This window comes from Cherax quadricarinatus, chromosome 26, assembly GCF_038502225.1.
Source record: "Cherax quadricarinatus isolate ZL_2023a chromosome 26, ASM3850222v1, whole genome shotgun sequence".
In the NCBI taxonomy this organism is placed as follows: domain Eukaryota; kingdom Metazoa; phylum Arthropoda; class Malacostraca; order Decapoda; family Parastacidae; genus Cherax; species Cherax quadricarinatus.
Window position 1 is genome coordinate 18270683 of NC_091317.1, and position 15514 is coordinate 18286196.

Consider the following 15514-nt stretch of genomic DNA (forward strand, 5'->3'; position numbering starts at 1 on the left):
TACCTGTTCCATATACTTGCAACATCTGCCACACTGCTCCCCTATCCACTCTATCGTATTCCTTCGAACAGGTGATAAATGACATGCCCATGCACTCTGCCCCAGGGCCAGACTCATGGAACTCCATGTTCATCAAAAACTGCAAGAAGCCCCTATCACGAGCTTTTACCATCCTATGGGGAGGGAGCATGGACACGGGGGTCGTCCCACAGTTACTAAAAACAAAAGACACAGCCCCACTCCACAAAGGGGGCAGTAAAGCAATAGCAAAGAACTACAGACCGATAGCACTAACATCCCATATCATAAAAATCTTTGAAAGCGTCCTAAGAAGCAACACTGCCACCCATCTAGATACCCATCAATTACACAACCCAGGGCAACATGGGTTTAGAGCAGGTCGTTCCTGTCTGTCCCAACTACTGGATCACTATGACAAGGTCCTAGATGCACTAGAAGACAAAAAGAATGCAGAGGTAATATATACAGACTTTGCAAAAGCCTTCGACAAGTGTGACCATGGTGTAATAGCGCACAAAATGCATGCTAAAGGAATAACAGGAAAAGTTGGTAGATGGATCTATAATTTCCTCACAAACAGAACACAAAGAGTAGTAGTCAACAGAGTAAAGTCTGAGGCAGCTACAGTGAAAAGCTCTGTTCCACAGGGCACAGTACTCGCTCCCATCTTGTTTTTCATCCTCATATCTGACATAGACAAGGATGTCAGCCACAGCACCGTGTCTTCCTTTGCAGATGACACGATAATCTTCCATTATAGACACTGCAAGACTCCAGGTGGACATCAACCAAATCTTTCAGTGGGCTGCAGAAAACATTATGAAGTTCAACGACGAGAAATTTCAATTACTCCGATATGGTAAACATGAAGAAATTAAAACTTCATCAGAGTACAAAACTAATTCCTTTCACAAAATAGAGCGAAAAACCAACGTCAAAGACCTGGGAGTGATCATGTCAGAGGATCTCACCTTCAAGGACCATAACATTGTATCAATCGCATCTGCTAGAAAAATGACAGGATGGATAATGAGAACCTTCAAAACTAGGGATGCCAAGCCCATGATGACACTCTTCACGTCACTTGTTCTATCTAGGCTGGAATATTGCTGCACACTAACAGCACCTTTCAAGGCAGGTGAAATTGCTGACCTAGAAAATGTACAGAGAACCTTCACGGTGCGCATAACGGAGATAAAACTCCTCAATTACTGGGAGCGCTTGAAGTTCCTGAACCTGTACTCCCTGGAACGCAGGTGGGAGAGATACATGATTATATACACCTGGAAAATCCTAGAGGGACTAGTACCGAACTTGCACACGAAAATCACTCACAACGAAAGCAAAAGACTCGGCAGACGATGCAACATCCCCCCAATGAAAAGCAGGGGTGTCACTAGCACATTAAGAGACAATACAATAAGTGTCAGGGGCCCAAGACTGTTCAACTGCCTCCCAGCATCATAAGGGGACCTAAATAACTTACCACCACTCATGTATAAAAAAGCTTCTCATGTGTTGTCACCAATTATTGCAATTCTTTTTAACAAATCCATTGAATCTTCCACTTTCTCATCCATACTCAAGACAGCAAGTCACCCCAATCCTCAAAGGTGGTGATCCAACTGAACCGAGCAATTATAGGCCTATATCAAACCTGCCCCTGCTATCTAAAATCTTCGAAAAATTAATACACAAATAAGTCTACTCCTACTTCATATCCCACAACATACTCAACCCCTGTCAGTTTGGGTTCAGACCGGAAAAAAGCACTAATGATGCTGTTATACATATGCTTGAACTAATATACTCTGCACTCGAGAAAATAAATTTTCCCTGGGACTGTTCATAGACTTACGAAAAGCTTTTGATACAGTTGACCATTACCTTTTGCACCAAAAACTTGAACATTACGTGGTCAGAGGACACTCTTGATTACCTAAAATCTTATCTTAGCAATAGAACCCAGTATGTATACACAAATGGAGCCTGTTCCACTACACAACCTGTTTGTGTTAGAGTCCCACAGGGGAATATTCTTGACCCACTTCTCTTTCTCATTAACATCAATGACCTACCAAATGCATCTAATCTCCTTAAACCCATTTTATTTGCAGATGACACAACTTATGTCTTTTCTCACCCAAACCCAACCATACTAACAGACACAGTAAATGCTGAACTGCTAAAAATATCAACTTGGATGATTACCAACAAACTTACTCTCAATATAGACAAAACCTACTTCATACTTTTCAGAATATACAGCTAAACATATTGATAAATGGTTCACTTATCTTGAGACAGGCAAAGGGCAAATCTCTAGGTCTCCACCTTGACTGCAGTCTCAAATTTCAGATACACATACAGCAAATTTCCAAGAAAGTCTCCAAAACAGTAGGCACATGTACCCCAATCAGCTCTTCTAGCTTTGTACCACTCTCTCATTTACCCTTACCTCACCTATGGTATTTGTGCATGGGGCTCAAACACAGCAAATCACCTTAAGCCTTTAGTTCTTGATGAACACGGAGTTCCACGAGTCTGGGCCTGGGGCAGAGTTCAGATTGCCTGTGAAAACTCATGAAAGGTATTACAGGCCTTCCAGCAGTCTAGGAATGTGCATTTAGTCTTAATAACCCAGCAAAAAGCTGCATTGCAATTGATTACTAACTCCTGTATTAGACAACACACTCCACCACTTTTCAAGAGTCTTAACTCGCTAAATATACAAAACATCCACACTTATTATTGTGCCTACTATATACTCTAATGTAAACCCTCCTCTCAAACTCCTTCTTGATAACTATAACAGAACACACAACCATAATACGAGACACAAATCACTCTTCGATATTCCCAGTGTTCATCTCTCCCTATGTAAAAATGCTATGCATGTAAAAGGCCCGAAGATCTGGAATTCATTGCTAGAACAAACTGAAGGACCCCTGTCTGCAAATCAGTTTAAGGCTCAAATAAGAAATCACCTCATTACCCAAAATTAACCAGACAAACCGGACCTAACTACTACCAGTTTCTCAAAAGCTACTCATGTTGTGCTGATGAATGGTCAACCACTTACTACTTCAAAATTAGGATGTTTATTCTTTTCACTGTTTTAAATAGAAGTAGACTGTAATACAGTACATCATAATGTAAACTGTTCCATTGTAATACCAAATTTCATTGCTTTAAATAGTACTAAACTGAAATACATCATACTGTAAATTGTTTTAATTGTAACACTGTAATCTTTATTAAGTGGTGTCTTTTGTCTGTCTCATAAATATGCAAGATTACAGGTACATCTTCCTACTTCTACTTACACTTGGGTCACAATACACATACATGTACATGTTTATTTATACACACTCATCTGAGTTTTCTTAGATTTTATCTTAATAGTTCTTAGTCTTATTACTTTTCCTTTTATATTCATGAGGAAGTGGAATAAGAATCTTTCCTCCGTAAGCCATGCGTGTTGTAAAAGTCAACTAAAATGCCGGGAACAATGGGCTAGTAACCCCTTCTCCTGTAATAATTACTAAAAAGAATAAGAAGAAAACTGTCAAAGTGGGAAGTCTGAATGTGCGTGGATGTTGTGCAAATGATAAGAAAGAGATGATTGTGGATGTTATGAATGAGAAGAAGCTGGATGTCCTGGCTTTAAGTGAAACAAAGCTGAAGGGGGTGGGAGTTTCAGTGGAGAGGAATAAATGGGATTAGGTCAGGGGTTTCAAATAGAGTTAGAGCTACAGAAGGAGTAGTAATAATGTTGAAGGATAAGTTATGGCAGGAAAAGAGGGATTATAAATGTATTAATTCAAGGATTATGTGGAGTAAAATAAAGGTTGGATGTGAGAAGCATATATGCACCTGGAGAAGAAAGAAGTGTAGAGGAGAGAGAGAGATTTTGGGAAATGTTGAGTGAATGCATGAGGAGTTTTGAACCAAGTGCAAGAGTAATGGTGGTTGGGGATTTCAATGCTAAAGAGGGCAAAAATGTTGTGGAGGAAGTAGTAGGTAAATTTGGGGTGCCAGGGGTAAATGAAAATGGGGAGCCTTTAATTGAGCTATCTGTAGAAAGAGGTTTGATAATAAGTAATACATATTTTATGAAGAAGAGGATAAATAAATATACAAGGTATGATATAGCATGTAATGAAAGTAGTTTGTTAGATTATGTATTGGTGGATAAAAGGTTGATGGGTAGGCTCCAGGATGTACACGTTTATAGAGGGGGCAACTGATATATCAGATCATTATTTAGTTGTAGCTACAGTTAGAGTAAGAGGTAGATGGGAAAAGAGGAAAATGGCAACAACAAGCAAGAGGGAGGTGAAAGTGTATAAACTAAGGGAGGAGGAAGTTCGGGTGAGATATAAGTAACTATTGGCAGAAAGGTGGGCTGGTGCAAGTATGAGTAGTGAGGGGGTTGAAGAGGGTTGGAATAGTTTTAAAATACAGTATTAGAATGAGGGGCAGAATTTTGTGGTTATACGAGGGTGGGTGCAGGAGGAAAGAGGAGTAATTGGTGGAATGATGAAGTAAAGGGTGTGATAAAAGAAAAAAGTTAGCTTATGAGAGGTTTTTACAAAGCAGAAGTGTTATAAGAAGTGTAGAGTATATGGAGAGTAAAAGAAAGGTGAAGAGAGTGGTGAGAGAGTGTAAAAGGAGAGCAGATGATAGAGTGGGAGAGGCACTGTCAAGAAATTTTAATGAAAATAAGAAAAATTTTTGGAGTGAGTTAAACAAGTTAAGAAAGCTTAGAGAACGAATGGATTTGCCAGTTAAAAACAGAGTAGGGGAGTTAGTAGATGGGGAAATGGAGGTTTTGGGTAGATGGCGAGAATATTTTGAGGAACTTTTAAATGTCGACGAAGAAAGGGAAGCGGTAATTTCATGCACTGGCCAGGGAGGTATACCATCTTTTAGGAGTGAAGAAGAACAGGATGTGAGTGTGATGGAGGTGAGTGAGGCATTATGTAGAATGAAAGGGGGTAAAGCAGCTGGAACTGACAGGATCATGACAGAAATGTTACAAGCAGGGGAGGAAATACTGTTGGAGTGGTTGGTATTTTGGTTTAATAAATGTATGAAAGAGGGGGAGGTACCTAGGGATTGGCAGAGAGCATGTATAGTCCTTTTATATAAAGGGAAGGGGGACAAAAGAGATTGTAAAAATTATAGAGGAATAAGTTTACTGAGTATACCTGGAAAAGTGTACAGTAGGGTTATAATTGAAAGAATTAGAGGTAAGACAGAATGTAGGATTGCGGATGAGCAAGGAGGTTTCAGAGTGGGTAGGGGATGTGTAGATCAAGTATTTATATTGAAGCATATATGTGAACAGTATTTAGATAAAGGTAGGGAAGTTTTTATTGCATTTATGGATTTAGAAAAGGCATATGATAGAGTGGATAGGGGAGCAATGTGGCAGATGTTGCAAGTACAGTATATGGAATAGGTGGTAAGTTACTAAATGCTGTAAAGAGTTTTTATGAGGATAGTAAGGCTCAGGTTAGGGTGTGTAGAAGAGAGGGAGACTACTTCCCGGTAAAAGTAGGTCTTAGACAGGGATGTGTAATGTCACCATGGTTGTTTAATATATTTATAGATGGGGTTATAAAAGAAGTAAATGCTAGGGTGTTCAGGAGAGGGGTGGGATTAAATTTAGGGGAATTAAATACAAAATGGGAATTCACACAGTTGCTTTTTGCTGATGATACTGTGCTTATGGGAGATTCTAAAGAAAAATTGCTAAGGTTAGTGGATGAGTTTGGGAGTGTGTGTAAAAGTAGAAAGTTGAAAGTAAACACAGAAAAGAGTAAAGTGATGAGGGTATCAAATGATTTAGATAAAGAAAAATTGGATATCAAATTGGGGAGGAGTATGGAAGAAGTGAATGTTTTCAGATACTTGGGAGTTGATGTGTCAGTGGATGGATTTATGAAGGATGAGGTTAATCACAGAATTGATGAGGGAAAAAAGGTGAGTGGTGCGATGAGGTATATGTGGAGACAAAAAACATTATCTATGGAGGCAAAGAAGGGAATGTATGAAAGAATAGTAGTACCAACACTCTTATATGGGTGTGAAGCTTGGGTTGTGAATGCAGCAGCGAGGAGGTGGTTGGAGGCAGTGGAGATGTCCTGTCTAAGGGCAATGTGTGGTGTAAATATTATGCAGAGAATTTGGAGAGTGGAAATTAGGAGAAGGTGTGGAGTTAATAAAAGTATTAGTCAGAGGGCTGAAGAGGGGTTGTTGAGATGGTTTGGTCATTTAGAGAGAATGGATCAAAGTAGAATGACATGGAGAGCGTATAAATCTGTAGGGGAAGGAAGACGGGGTAGGGGTCGTCCTTGAAAAGGTTGGGAGGGGTAAGGGAGGTTTTGTGGGTGAGGGGCTTGGACTTCCAGCAGGCGTGCATGAGCGTGTTCGATAGGAGTGAATGGAGACGAATGGTATTTGGGACCTGACGATCTGTTGGAGTGTGAGCAGGGTAATATTTAGTGAAGGGATTCAGGGAAACCGGTTATTTTTATATAGCCAGACTTGAGTCCTGGAAATGGGAAGTACAATGCCTGCACTCTAAAGGAGGGGTTCGGGATATTAGCAGTTTGGAGGGATATGTTGTGTATCTTTATACGTATATGCTTCTAAACTGTTGTGTTCTGAGCATTTCTGCAAAAACAGTGATTATGTGTGAGTGAGATGAAAGTGTTGAATGATGATGAAAGTATTTTTTGTTTTTGGGGATTTTCTTTCTTTTTGGGTCACCCTGCCTTGGTGGGAGATGGCCGACTTGTAAAAAAAAAAAAAGAAAAAAGAAAAGTCGGGGGTCCACTGTATTTCAAAGACAGGTCATATGGTCATTTTGTCCACTGAGTCTGTTAAAATGAAGCAGAACTACATCTAATTTAAGGGCTGTTTAGGGGATCTTTAGGTAAGACCCAGACGGTAAGATGAACTATCAACAGCCACATCTGAGACCTCTGTCTATTTCAATAAATGAAAATAGAAATATGCTCCCTTGAGTTATAATATAATATTAGAAGTGCATGCAACTTTTACTGTACACTGGACTTGAAGAGCTGGTGGTGTGTTTGTGGGGAAGAGGGTGTAGAGGGGGTTACTGGTTAGAAAGAGAAACTCCTTTCAAGCATTGCCGCTTGAAAAACTGTCCAAAGTTGTTTGTTTCCGTCGCTTTCTTCTGGGGTTCTTGAAATAAGATAAGACATTATCTTCAAAAACACAGGAAGTAAGTTCAGTTTTCTCAATGTCTGAATGCTTTCTCATGATTCTTTTCACACCTTCTCAATGAGTATATAACTCCTAAATTTCTATTGTTATTTTCCTCCATTACTCCCTCCCCACTGTCCTTCTCATCCATCTTCCATAATTACTCGGGCTCTTTTGTTGTTAACTTCTGTCTGTGGTCCTGAAGTAAATCCTCCACATCCTTTTCATCTGCCCCCAGTCTAACTGCCTCATCAAGAGTGATAGTCTCCTAGTTTACATCTTCCTCAGCCTCAAATCAAAGTCATAGGTAACAGAAGGCCACAAGTTCTTCCAGGCTGCAATGAGGCACCAAATGGAAACTTCATTCCAGGAGTATACTATGAGCTTCACACAATCTAAGATGTTAAAGTTAGTCTTCAATAATTCCTTAAGGCTGATGGCTCCATCTCCTAAAGTCTGCAAAGCACTTGGCAAACATTTTCTAGGTGTAAATCTTATTGAAATTCACAATTACTTCCTGAAGAAGAGAAGCGGTGTTGGGTAGGAGGAATTTACTGTAACAGAGTTAAATTCTTCCTCCAGAGGTTGAGCAAGTTATGGATCATGTCCAGTTATAAAGGGAAAATATTCCAGAGCTGGTGTGGGCAACACATATGGTAGCTTTAAACTGAACAGGAAACAATAAACTGTAGTACAAATGCTGCTACTGACTAAGATGCTACCCTAGAGATATTCATTCCCATCACTGACTGGCTGCAAAGCCGCCACCACACACACCCCCAATGATGCTCCTATTGTCTGATGCTGCCCAAGAGGCAAGCTACCACATCACTGGTATCTTGAGGCCCACCAATGCACATTAACCACTGTATGCATATCATATTACCAATTTTTCATCATAACTCAAAACTAAATTCCTCTATGAGGGGTAAATCAAGTAACTACTGTATTGGTTCTGTTACCAAAAATTATGTTCACTCTTTGTGTTAGAAGAAAATACTGTAGATATTAACTGATATCCTCATTACTAACAATGCTCATTAACCCTTAAAGGATAAGCACAAAGACATACATAGCTAACACCATTATCCAACTGCAAATAATAAACCTGAAAAAGTTAATTTTTCCTGGTGAACAGCAAACAAGTCTTCATAAGGACCATCAATTACACAAGACATGTCAATATAGAAACTTTTGAGCTTTATTCACTTTTTATATAAAATAACTCCACTTTTTCTTTTTTTGCAAAATTACATCTAATCACTGTTGGCAGTGTGTGGGATATATAATTGCCAGTACCAGAATCTGGACTGGCTCTCCATGAAACACACTTAGAATCCTATTTTATTTTAATAAACCCTAGTTAATGGCATCATGTATCCTTTCACTCAGAATCCACAAAACACTAGTCTACTAGGAAATAACAAAAACTAAGCCAAGATTTACTGAAGAGAAATAGGAGTCTATGACAGTCTAATTTGGGAGGCCAGTCTGGATTGTCATTCTGAAGATGGTATATCCCATAATGTACAAAAAAATATTAATGATGAACCATGAGCTAAAATTATTTACTTGTTTCAGTTGGGGTAGGGATGAGCTCTGCATCTAGGTCATTGGCATCATTACCTTCTTCTACACCCTCATCAGGTGTTACCACACAAGTCTGCACAAAGAAACAATTTAAGCACCTTGTACAATATATGAATTTATGTAACAGATCCCCTGAAACCTAGACTAATTCTGTAACAATTGCAAATGAAGAAATGTAACACTACCATACATTAAGCTTTAAGACAACCTTTTCCACACAAACTATAACTAAAATCTTCCCCCTCCCCCTAATCTTATGAGTGCATAACATATTTTCTGAAAACTAAACCATAATAAACTTCTGCATGTTACTGCTGAGTAGGGCTGTAGTTTGGTTGGGACAACCCTAGGGTCACTGTTTGGTTGCAATGGTCCTAAGGTTTGTTGGGTTCAAGGGCAAGGGTTGTGACAGTCCTAAGGACATTGTTGGATCAAAAATTTACACAAGAACAGAGGGACACTTGTGGAATATTAACCCAACTCCCAAACAGCAGCTCAGTTTTGTAATCCTAGTTAAATTTTAAACTACTTAAACACTGTTTCTGTATTTTACATTAAAGGAAATTCCTGTGGATAAACAGCTTTACATCACCCCTTGTATTTGGGTCACCTTTATATAAGGAAGGGGAGAGATCCATGACTGTGCTTGATGACTGCTGACTTTCAAATACAGTCTATGGATGAAGTGCCAAATAAGGCTATTTAATAAAAAAGTTGGTGATTTATAACTATTATTTGTCCTGTAAACCCCTCACATTTATGCAAATGGGAAAAGTACTTCCAAAAATTTTCAAAATTCTCAACATCTCTCATATGCCATTGTTTATAGTACTGCACTAACATTCTGGGAAGCTCTGCCTCTATAACCAACATTTAAGGAAACTTTCCCTCTAACAATATGTCTCTAGTACTGCTCTCACCTGAGTAAGCTCTTTCACCACTGCCTTTTCTCTAGTATTGCTCTTACCTGAGTAAGCTCTTTCACTACCATCTTTTCTTTAGTACTGCTCTCACATTTGGGAAAGCTCTTCCTCTACCTTACCTAAAACACTGCTCACATTTTGGGAGCTTTTCCTCTACCACCTTGCTTAGAGTACTTTTACATCTGGGAATGCAAACCCTCTACCAAAAAGCATTAGGAAAATACAAAGGAAAACTATTAGTTTTATCAGTGTACCTGAGCTAACATATGATCTTCAATAGTTATTCTCCTACTCCATTCTATCCTCTACTGCTACTTGCATACCTGTTACTCTTGGGAACCTTTGAGCCTTATACCACTTCTTTGCATACAATCATTTAATTCAAAATCTGAACTATGTTGTTTTGCTTCACATAACATCCTATCTCAGCAATCCTCCTGCTCATAAATTTGATCTTCAGTCCTACAAAAAGTCTTTGTGATTGAGAGATCTAGGAAATATCTATGTCTGCAGTGATTCCAATGGATGATCATTAACTGAGTAAGTACTGTTGGCTTTGCTATATCCCAGTTGAAAAAGGAAAATTATATAACAGCATCTTTGTTTATATTAAACATCTGTACTTCAAAATCAAATGTATCAACTAAAGGTGAACTTATATACCCTAACTTACCTTAACTGCACCATGATACTAAACGATAGTTTTAGTATCTACATTTGAGTACTGTAATAGGCAGCATAGTAAGTACTAACTTGAGACATTGCTACTTACAGGGCTGGCAACCTCTGCTGTGTCACTCTCTTTACTCTCTTGTCTCAGGTTCTCTTTGGCATAAATCTTATTATTTTCAGTTTCATCATTCATCAAATTCTCCCTGTTCTTCATTTCTGTGAGTGTTGTATCCTCATGACTGATGTTTTCTTTTTCTGTGAAATTCTCACTGTATGTCTCCACATTGGTGATATCTGAATGTTCTATGTCATCTATGGTAGGGTCCTCATCCTCCTCCTGCACTGTGCCAGGGTTATCCACTGACCCAATACTCAATGTGTCTGGCTCAAACACCTGTGGCAGCAGACACAGGTTACCATTAACCCAAGACAAATGGCCACCAAATTAAACCTTCATTTAAAAGGGTACAGTATTACAATTAATGTGAACAAGGATGTGAAAAACATGGAACAGGCAGACACACCCAGTAAGTACAACAATGCTTTGCATAGTATGGTTAGTGTGTGAAAAAAACACAAAACTCCTGCACACATTTGTGAATAAAGGAAAAAAGGCGAGTGGTGCATTGAGGTATCTGTGGAGACAAAAAACAATATCCATGGAGGCAAAGAAGGGAATGTATGAGAGTATAGTGGTACCAACACTCTTATATGGGTGTGAAGCATGAGTTGTAAATGCTGCAGTGAGGAGGCAGCCAGAGGCAGTGGAGATGTTCTGTCTAAGGGCAATGTATGGTGTAAATATTATGCAGAGAATTCATAGCGTGGAAATTAGGAGAAGGTGTGGAGTTAATAAAAGTACTAGTCAGAGGGCTGAAGAGGGGCTGTTGAGGTGGTTTGGTCATTTAGAGAGAATGGATCAAAGTAGAATGACTTGGAGAGCGTATAAATCTGTTGGGAAAGGAAGGCGGGGTAGGGGTTGTCCTTGAAAATTTTGGAGGGAGGGAGTAAAGGAGGTTTTGTGGGCGAGGGGCTTGGACTTCCAGCAAACTTCCAGCAAGTGTGTGTGAGCGTGTTAGATAGGAGTGAATGGAGATGAGTGGTTTTTGGGACCTGACAAGCTGAGTGTGAGCAGGGTAATATTTAGTGAAGGGATTCATGGAAACCAGTGATTTTTATATAGCCAGACTTGAGTACTGGAAATGGGAAGTACAATGCCTGCACTTTATAGGAGGGGTTTGGGATATTGGCGGCTTGGAGGGATATGTTATACATATTTATACTATATGCTTCTAAACTGCTGTATCTGGGCATCTCTGCAAAGACAGTGATTATGTATGAGGTGAAAGTGTTGAATGATGATGAAAGTATTTTCTTTTTTGGGATTTTCTTTCTTTTTGGGGTCACCCTGCCTTGGTGAGAGACAGCCAACTTGTTGAAAAAAAAAAATAAACTTCGAAAATACTTGAGGGATTAGTAGCAAATTTGCACATGAAAATCACTCCCTATGAAAGCAAAAGACTCAGCAAATGATGCAACATCCCCCCAATGAAAAGCAGGGGTGCCACTAGCACAATAAGAGACAACACAGTAAGTGTCAGGGGCCCAAGACTGTTCAACTGCCTCCCAACATACATAAGGGGGCTTACCAATAGACCCCTGGCTGTCTTCAAGCAGGCATTGGAAAAGCACCTGAAGTCAGTACCTGACCAGCAGGCTGTGGTTCATACATCGGTTAATGTGCAGCCAACACTAACAGCCTGGTTGATCAGGCCCTGGTCCACCATAAGGCTTGGTCACAGACCGGGCCGTAGGGGCGTTGACCCCTGAAACCCATTCCAGGTATACTCCAGCTGGACTTGATTCCTGGAAATGGGAATGAGAGGTTTGGGATATTGGCAGTCTGGAGGGACATCTTAGCTGTCTTATCTGAGCGCCTCTGCAAAGACAACTAGAGGAAACAATCTCCTTGACTTGGTTCTTGCCAACAAAGAATCAAGGTTAATGGGGAAAGCGATCACAAATCACTTAGTTTCAATATAACATGGAGTTAACAAACTATACCACGGGCGGGGATAGAACCCGCGATCAGAGTCTCAAAACTCCAGACCGTCGCGTTAGCCATGGTATGGTTTGTTTGCAATCGTGTCATTACGATTTCATGAGTCATATCATGGAGTTACCCAGATAACTGCAATCAAATCTCTGTCCCAGACTTTCGCTTGGCCAATTTCGTGGGACTGAAAAATTACCTGGGTGGGCTAAATTGGGATGTCCTGACTATGGGTCAGGTAGGTGGTCTTGGTTGCCAATATGACATTTTTCAGAGCATAGTTTTAGCTGTCCAGACAACTTTTATTCCGAGTAGGAAAATTAGATCTAACAAAAATGATCCCAAGTGGATGAACAATAGATTAAAACATCTCATTGGCAAAAGAGAGGCATATAAAGGCATATCAAGAGAGGGGAGGGGCAGTTAAGAAATCAATATATTCAATTAAAGAGAGAAATAAAAAAAAGGAATAAGAAAAGCAAAAAGGGATTATGAGGCTAAGGCACAAGGGATTCAAAGACTAACCCAAAAGGGTTCTTTCAGGTATACAGAAGTAAGATTAGGGACAAGATAGGCCCACTTAAGAGTAACTCAGGTCAGATCACTGACAGTGATAAGGACATGTGTGAAATTTTCAATATTTACTTCCTCTCAATTTTTACCCAGGAAAATACTAGCGAAATTCCAGAAATAATAGATTATGTAGAGCAGGACGATGATAAACTATGCACGATTTAGGCAACTAGTGGTATGGTTCTCAGACAAATAGAGAAATTAAAACCTAACAAATCCCCAGGCCCTGATGAACTCTTTGCAAGGGTGTTAAAGGAATGTAAAGAGGAACTTAGCATACCTTTGGCTATTCTTTTCAAGTGTGATGAATGGTTTTGAAAACTGACAAGTTGAAGATTTGAGACACTTATGCAACACATGGGAATCTTTATTGAAGAAACGTTTCGCCACACAGTGGCTTCCTACAAGAGTGATGGATTGAACACATCGATTCCAGGTTGAGGGATTGATTACCTCATAATTCTCCTCTCCTTACCCATTTCTACTTTGTATTGGACTGATGAAGCCACTGTGTGGCGAAACGTTTCTTCAATAAAGATTCCCATGTGTTGCATAAGTGTCTCAAATCTTAATCTTTTCAACTTATCACTGCAAACTAGCGTAGTGCCTGATAAATGGAAAATGGCACATGTATTACCTATTTACAAGGCAAGTGACAGGTCCTTAGCTTTGAACTATTGACCAATAAGCCTTACCTCCATAGTGTGAAAATTTATGGGATCAATAATTGCTGAAGCAATTTGTAGCCATCTCAAAAGGCATAAATTGATTAATGAATCTCAGTATGGTTTTACGAAGGGGTGTTCCTGTCTTACGAATTTACTTTCTTCACTAAGGTATTTGAGGAGGTAGATCATGGTATTGAATATGATATTGTGCATCTGGACTTCAGTAAGGCTTTCAATAGAGTTCCACATCAGAGGCTATTCAGGAAACTTAAGGCACACAGAATAGGAGGAGAAATTTTTTCCTGGGTTGAGGCATGGTTGACGAATAGGCAGCAGAGAGTTTGCATAAATGGGGAGAAATCAGAACAGGGGCATGTCACAAGTAGTGTTCCACAGGGGTCAGTGCTGGGCCCCTTGTTGTTAACAATACATAAACAACATAGATGAGGGAATAAATAGCAACCTAAGGAAATTTGCTGATGACACCAATATAGGCCATCCAATTCATTCTAATGAAGACTTCAGAGCACTCCAGGACGATTTGAATAGACTCACGCAGTGGTCGGAGAAGTGGCAGATGCAGTTTAATATAGACAAATGAAAGTTCTAAATGTTGGAAAGGAAAATAACCATGCCACATATAAACTAAATAATGTAGATCTTAATATTACAGATTGCAAAAAGGATTTAGGAGTTCTGGTTAGTAGTACTAATCTAAAACCAAGACAACAGTGCACTAGTATTCACAATAAAGCTAACAGAATCCTTGACTTCATAGCAAGAAGTTTAAATAAAAGAAGTCCTCAGGTTTTTCTTCAACTCTATATATGTATCTTTGGTTAGGTCTCATTTAGATTATGCTGCACAGTTTTGGTCACTGTATTACAGAATGGATATAAATGCACTGGAAAACGTACAAATGAGGATGACAAAGTTGATCCCATGTATCAGAAATCTTACCTATGAGGATAGACTGAGGGCCCTGAATCTGCACTCTCTTGAAAGGCGTAGAATTTGGGGGGATATGATTGAGGTGTATAAATGGAAAACAAGAATTAATTAAGAAAGGGGATGTAAATAGAGTGTTAAAAATATCTAACATAGACAGAACTTGCAGCAATGGCTTTAAATTGGAAAAATTCAGATTCAGGAAGGATATAGGAAAGCACTGGTTTGGTAACAGAGTTGTGGATGAGTGGAACAAACTCCCGAGTACTATCATAGACATTGTGTAGTTTTAAAAATAGGTAGGATAAATACATGAGTGGGTGTGAATGTGTGTGAGTTGGACCTCACTAGCTTGTGCTACTAGGTCGGATGCAGTACTCCTCCTTAACCCCTTGACTGTTGAAACCCCAAATCCTGAGGTGTCTCCTGGTGTCAAAAATTTTTTGAAAAAAAAAAAAATTCTCGTGAAATGATAAGAGAATCTTTTCCCGATGGTAATGACACCAAAAGAATGAAATTTAATGGAAAACTGATGGAATTACACTCTCGCGAAGTTAGCGGCCTCGAATCAGCGATTTCGCCCACTTTGAGCCCTATTTTCGGCTAATTCCATTGCTCCAGTCGACCAAACTCATAGCTATTTCTTTAGAACTTCATTTTTCCTATCGACTGAGTACAAGAAACTGCCCATTTACTAATTTCAACTACCCAATAACATGGTCAGAAATTTGAAATTTGGCCAATTTCACAAAAATTAAAAACTATGACAATTTCAAAAGATGGTTCATAATGAACAATGCAGACATTCCTGGCTCTAAAATAAC

The 15514-nt window shown here is 39.4% G+C and overlaps 1 protein-coding gene across 6 annotated transcripts in view; it reads right to left on the reverse strand.

Annotated features, from left to right (window-relative positions):
- LOC128691561 (small G protein signaling modulator 2) overlaps positions 1–15514 on the reverse strand; it is a 652393-nt gene that overhangs the window by 51091 nt on the left and 585788 nt on the right. For all 6 annotated transcript variants that reach the window (XM_070088836.1, XM_070088840.1, XM_070088838.1 and 3 more), the window contains 2 exons: positions 10549–10842; positions 8836–8926 (listed from right to left, as the gene is read on the reverse strand). In XM_070088836.1, coding sequence (XP_069944937.1) covers positions 8836–8926; positions 10549–10842 — 385 coding nt within the window. The remainder of the gene's footprint in view (positions 1–8835; positions 8927–10548; positions 10843–15514) is intronic.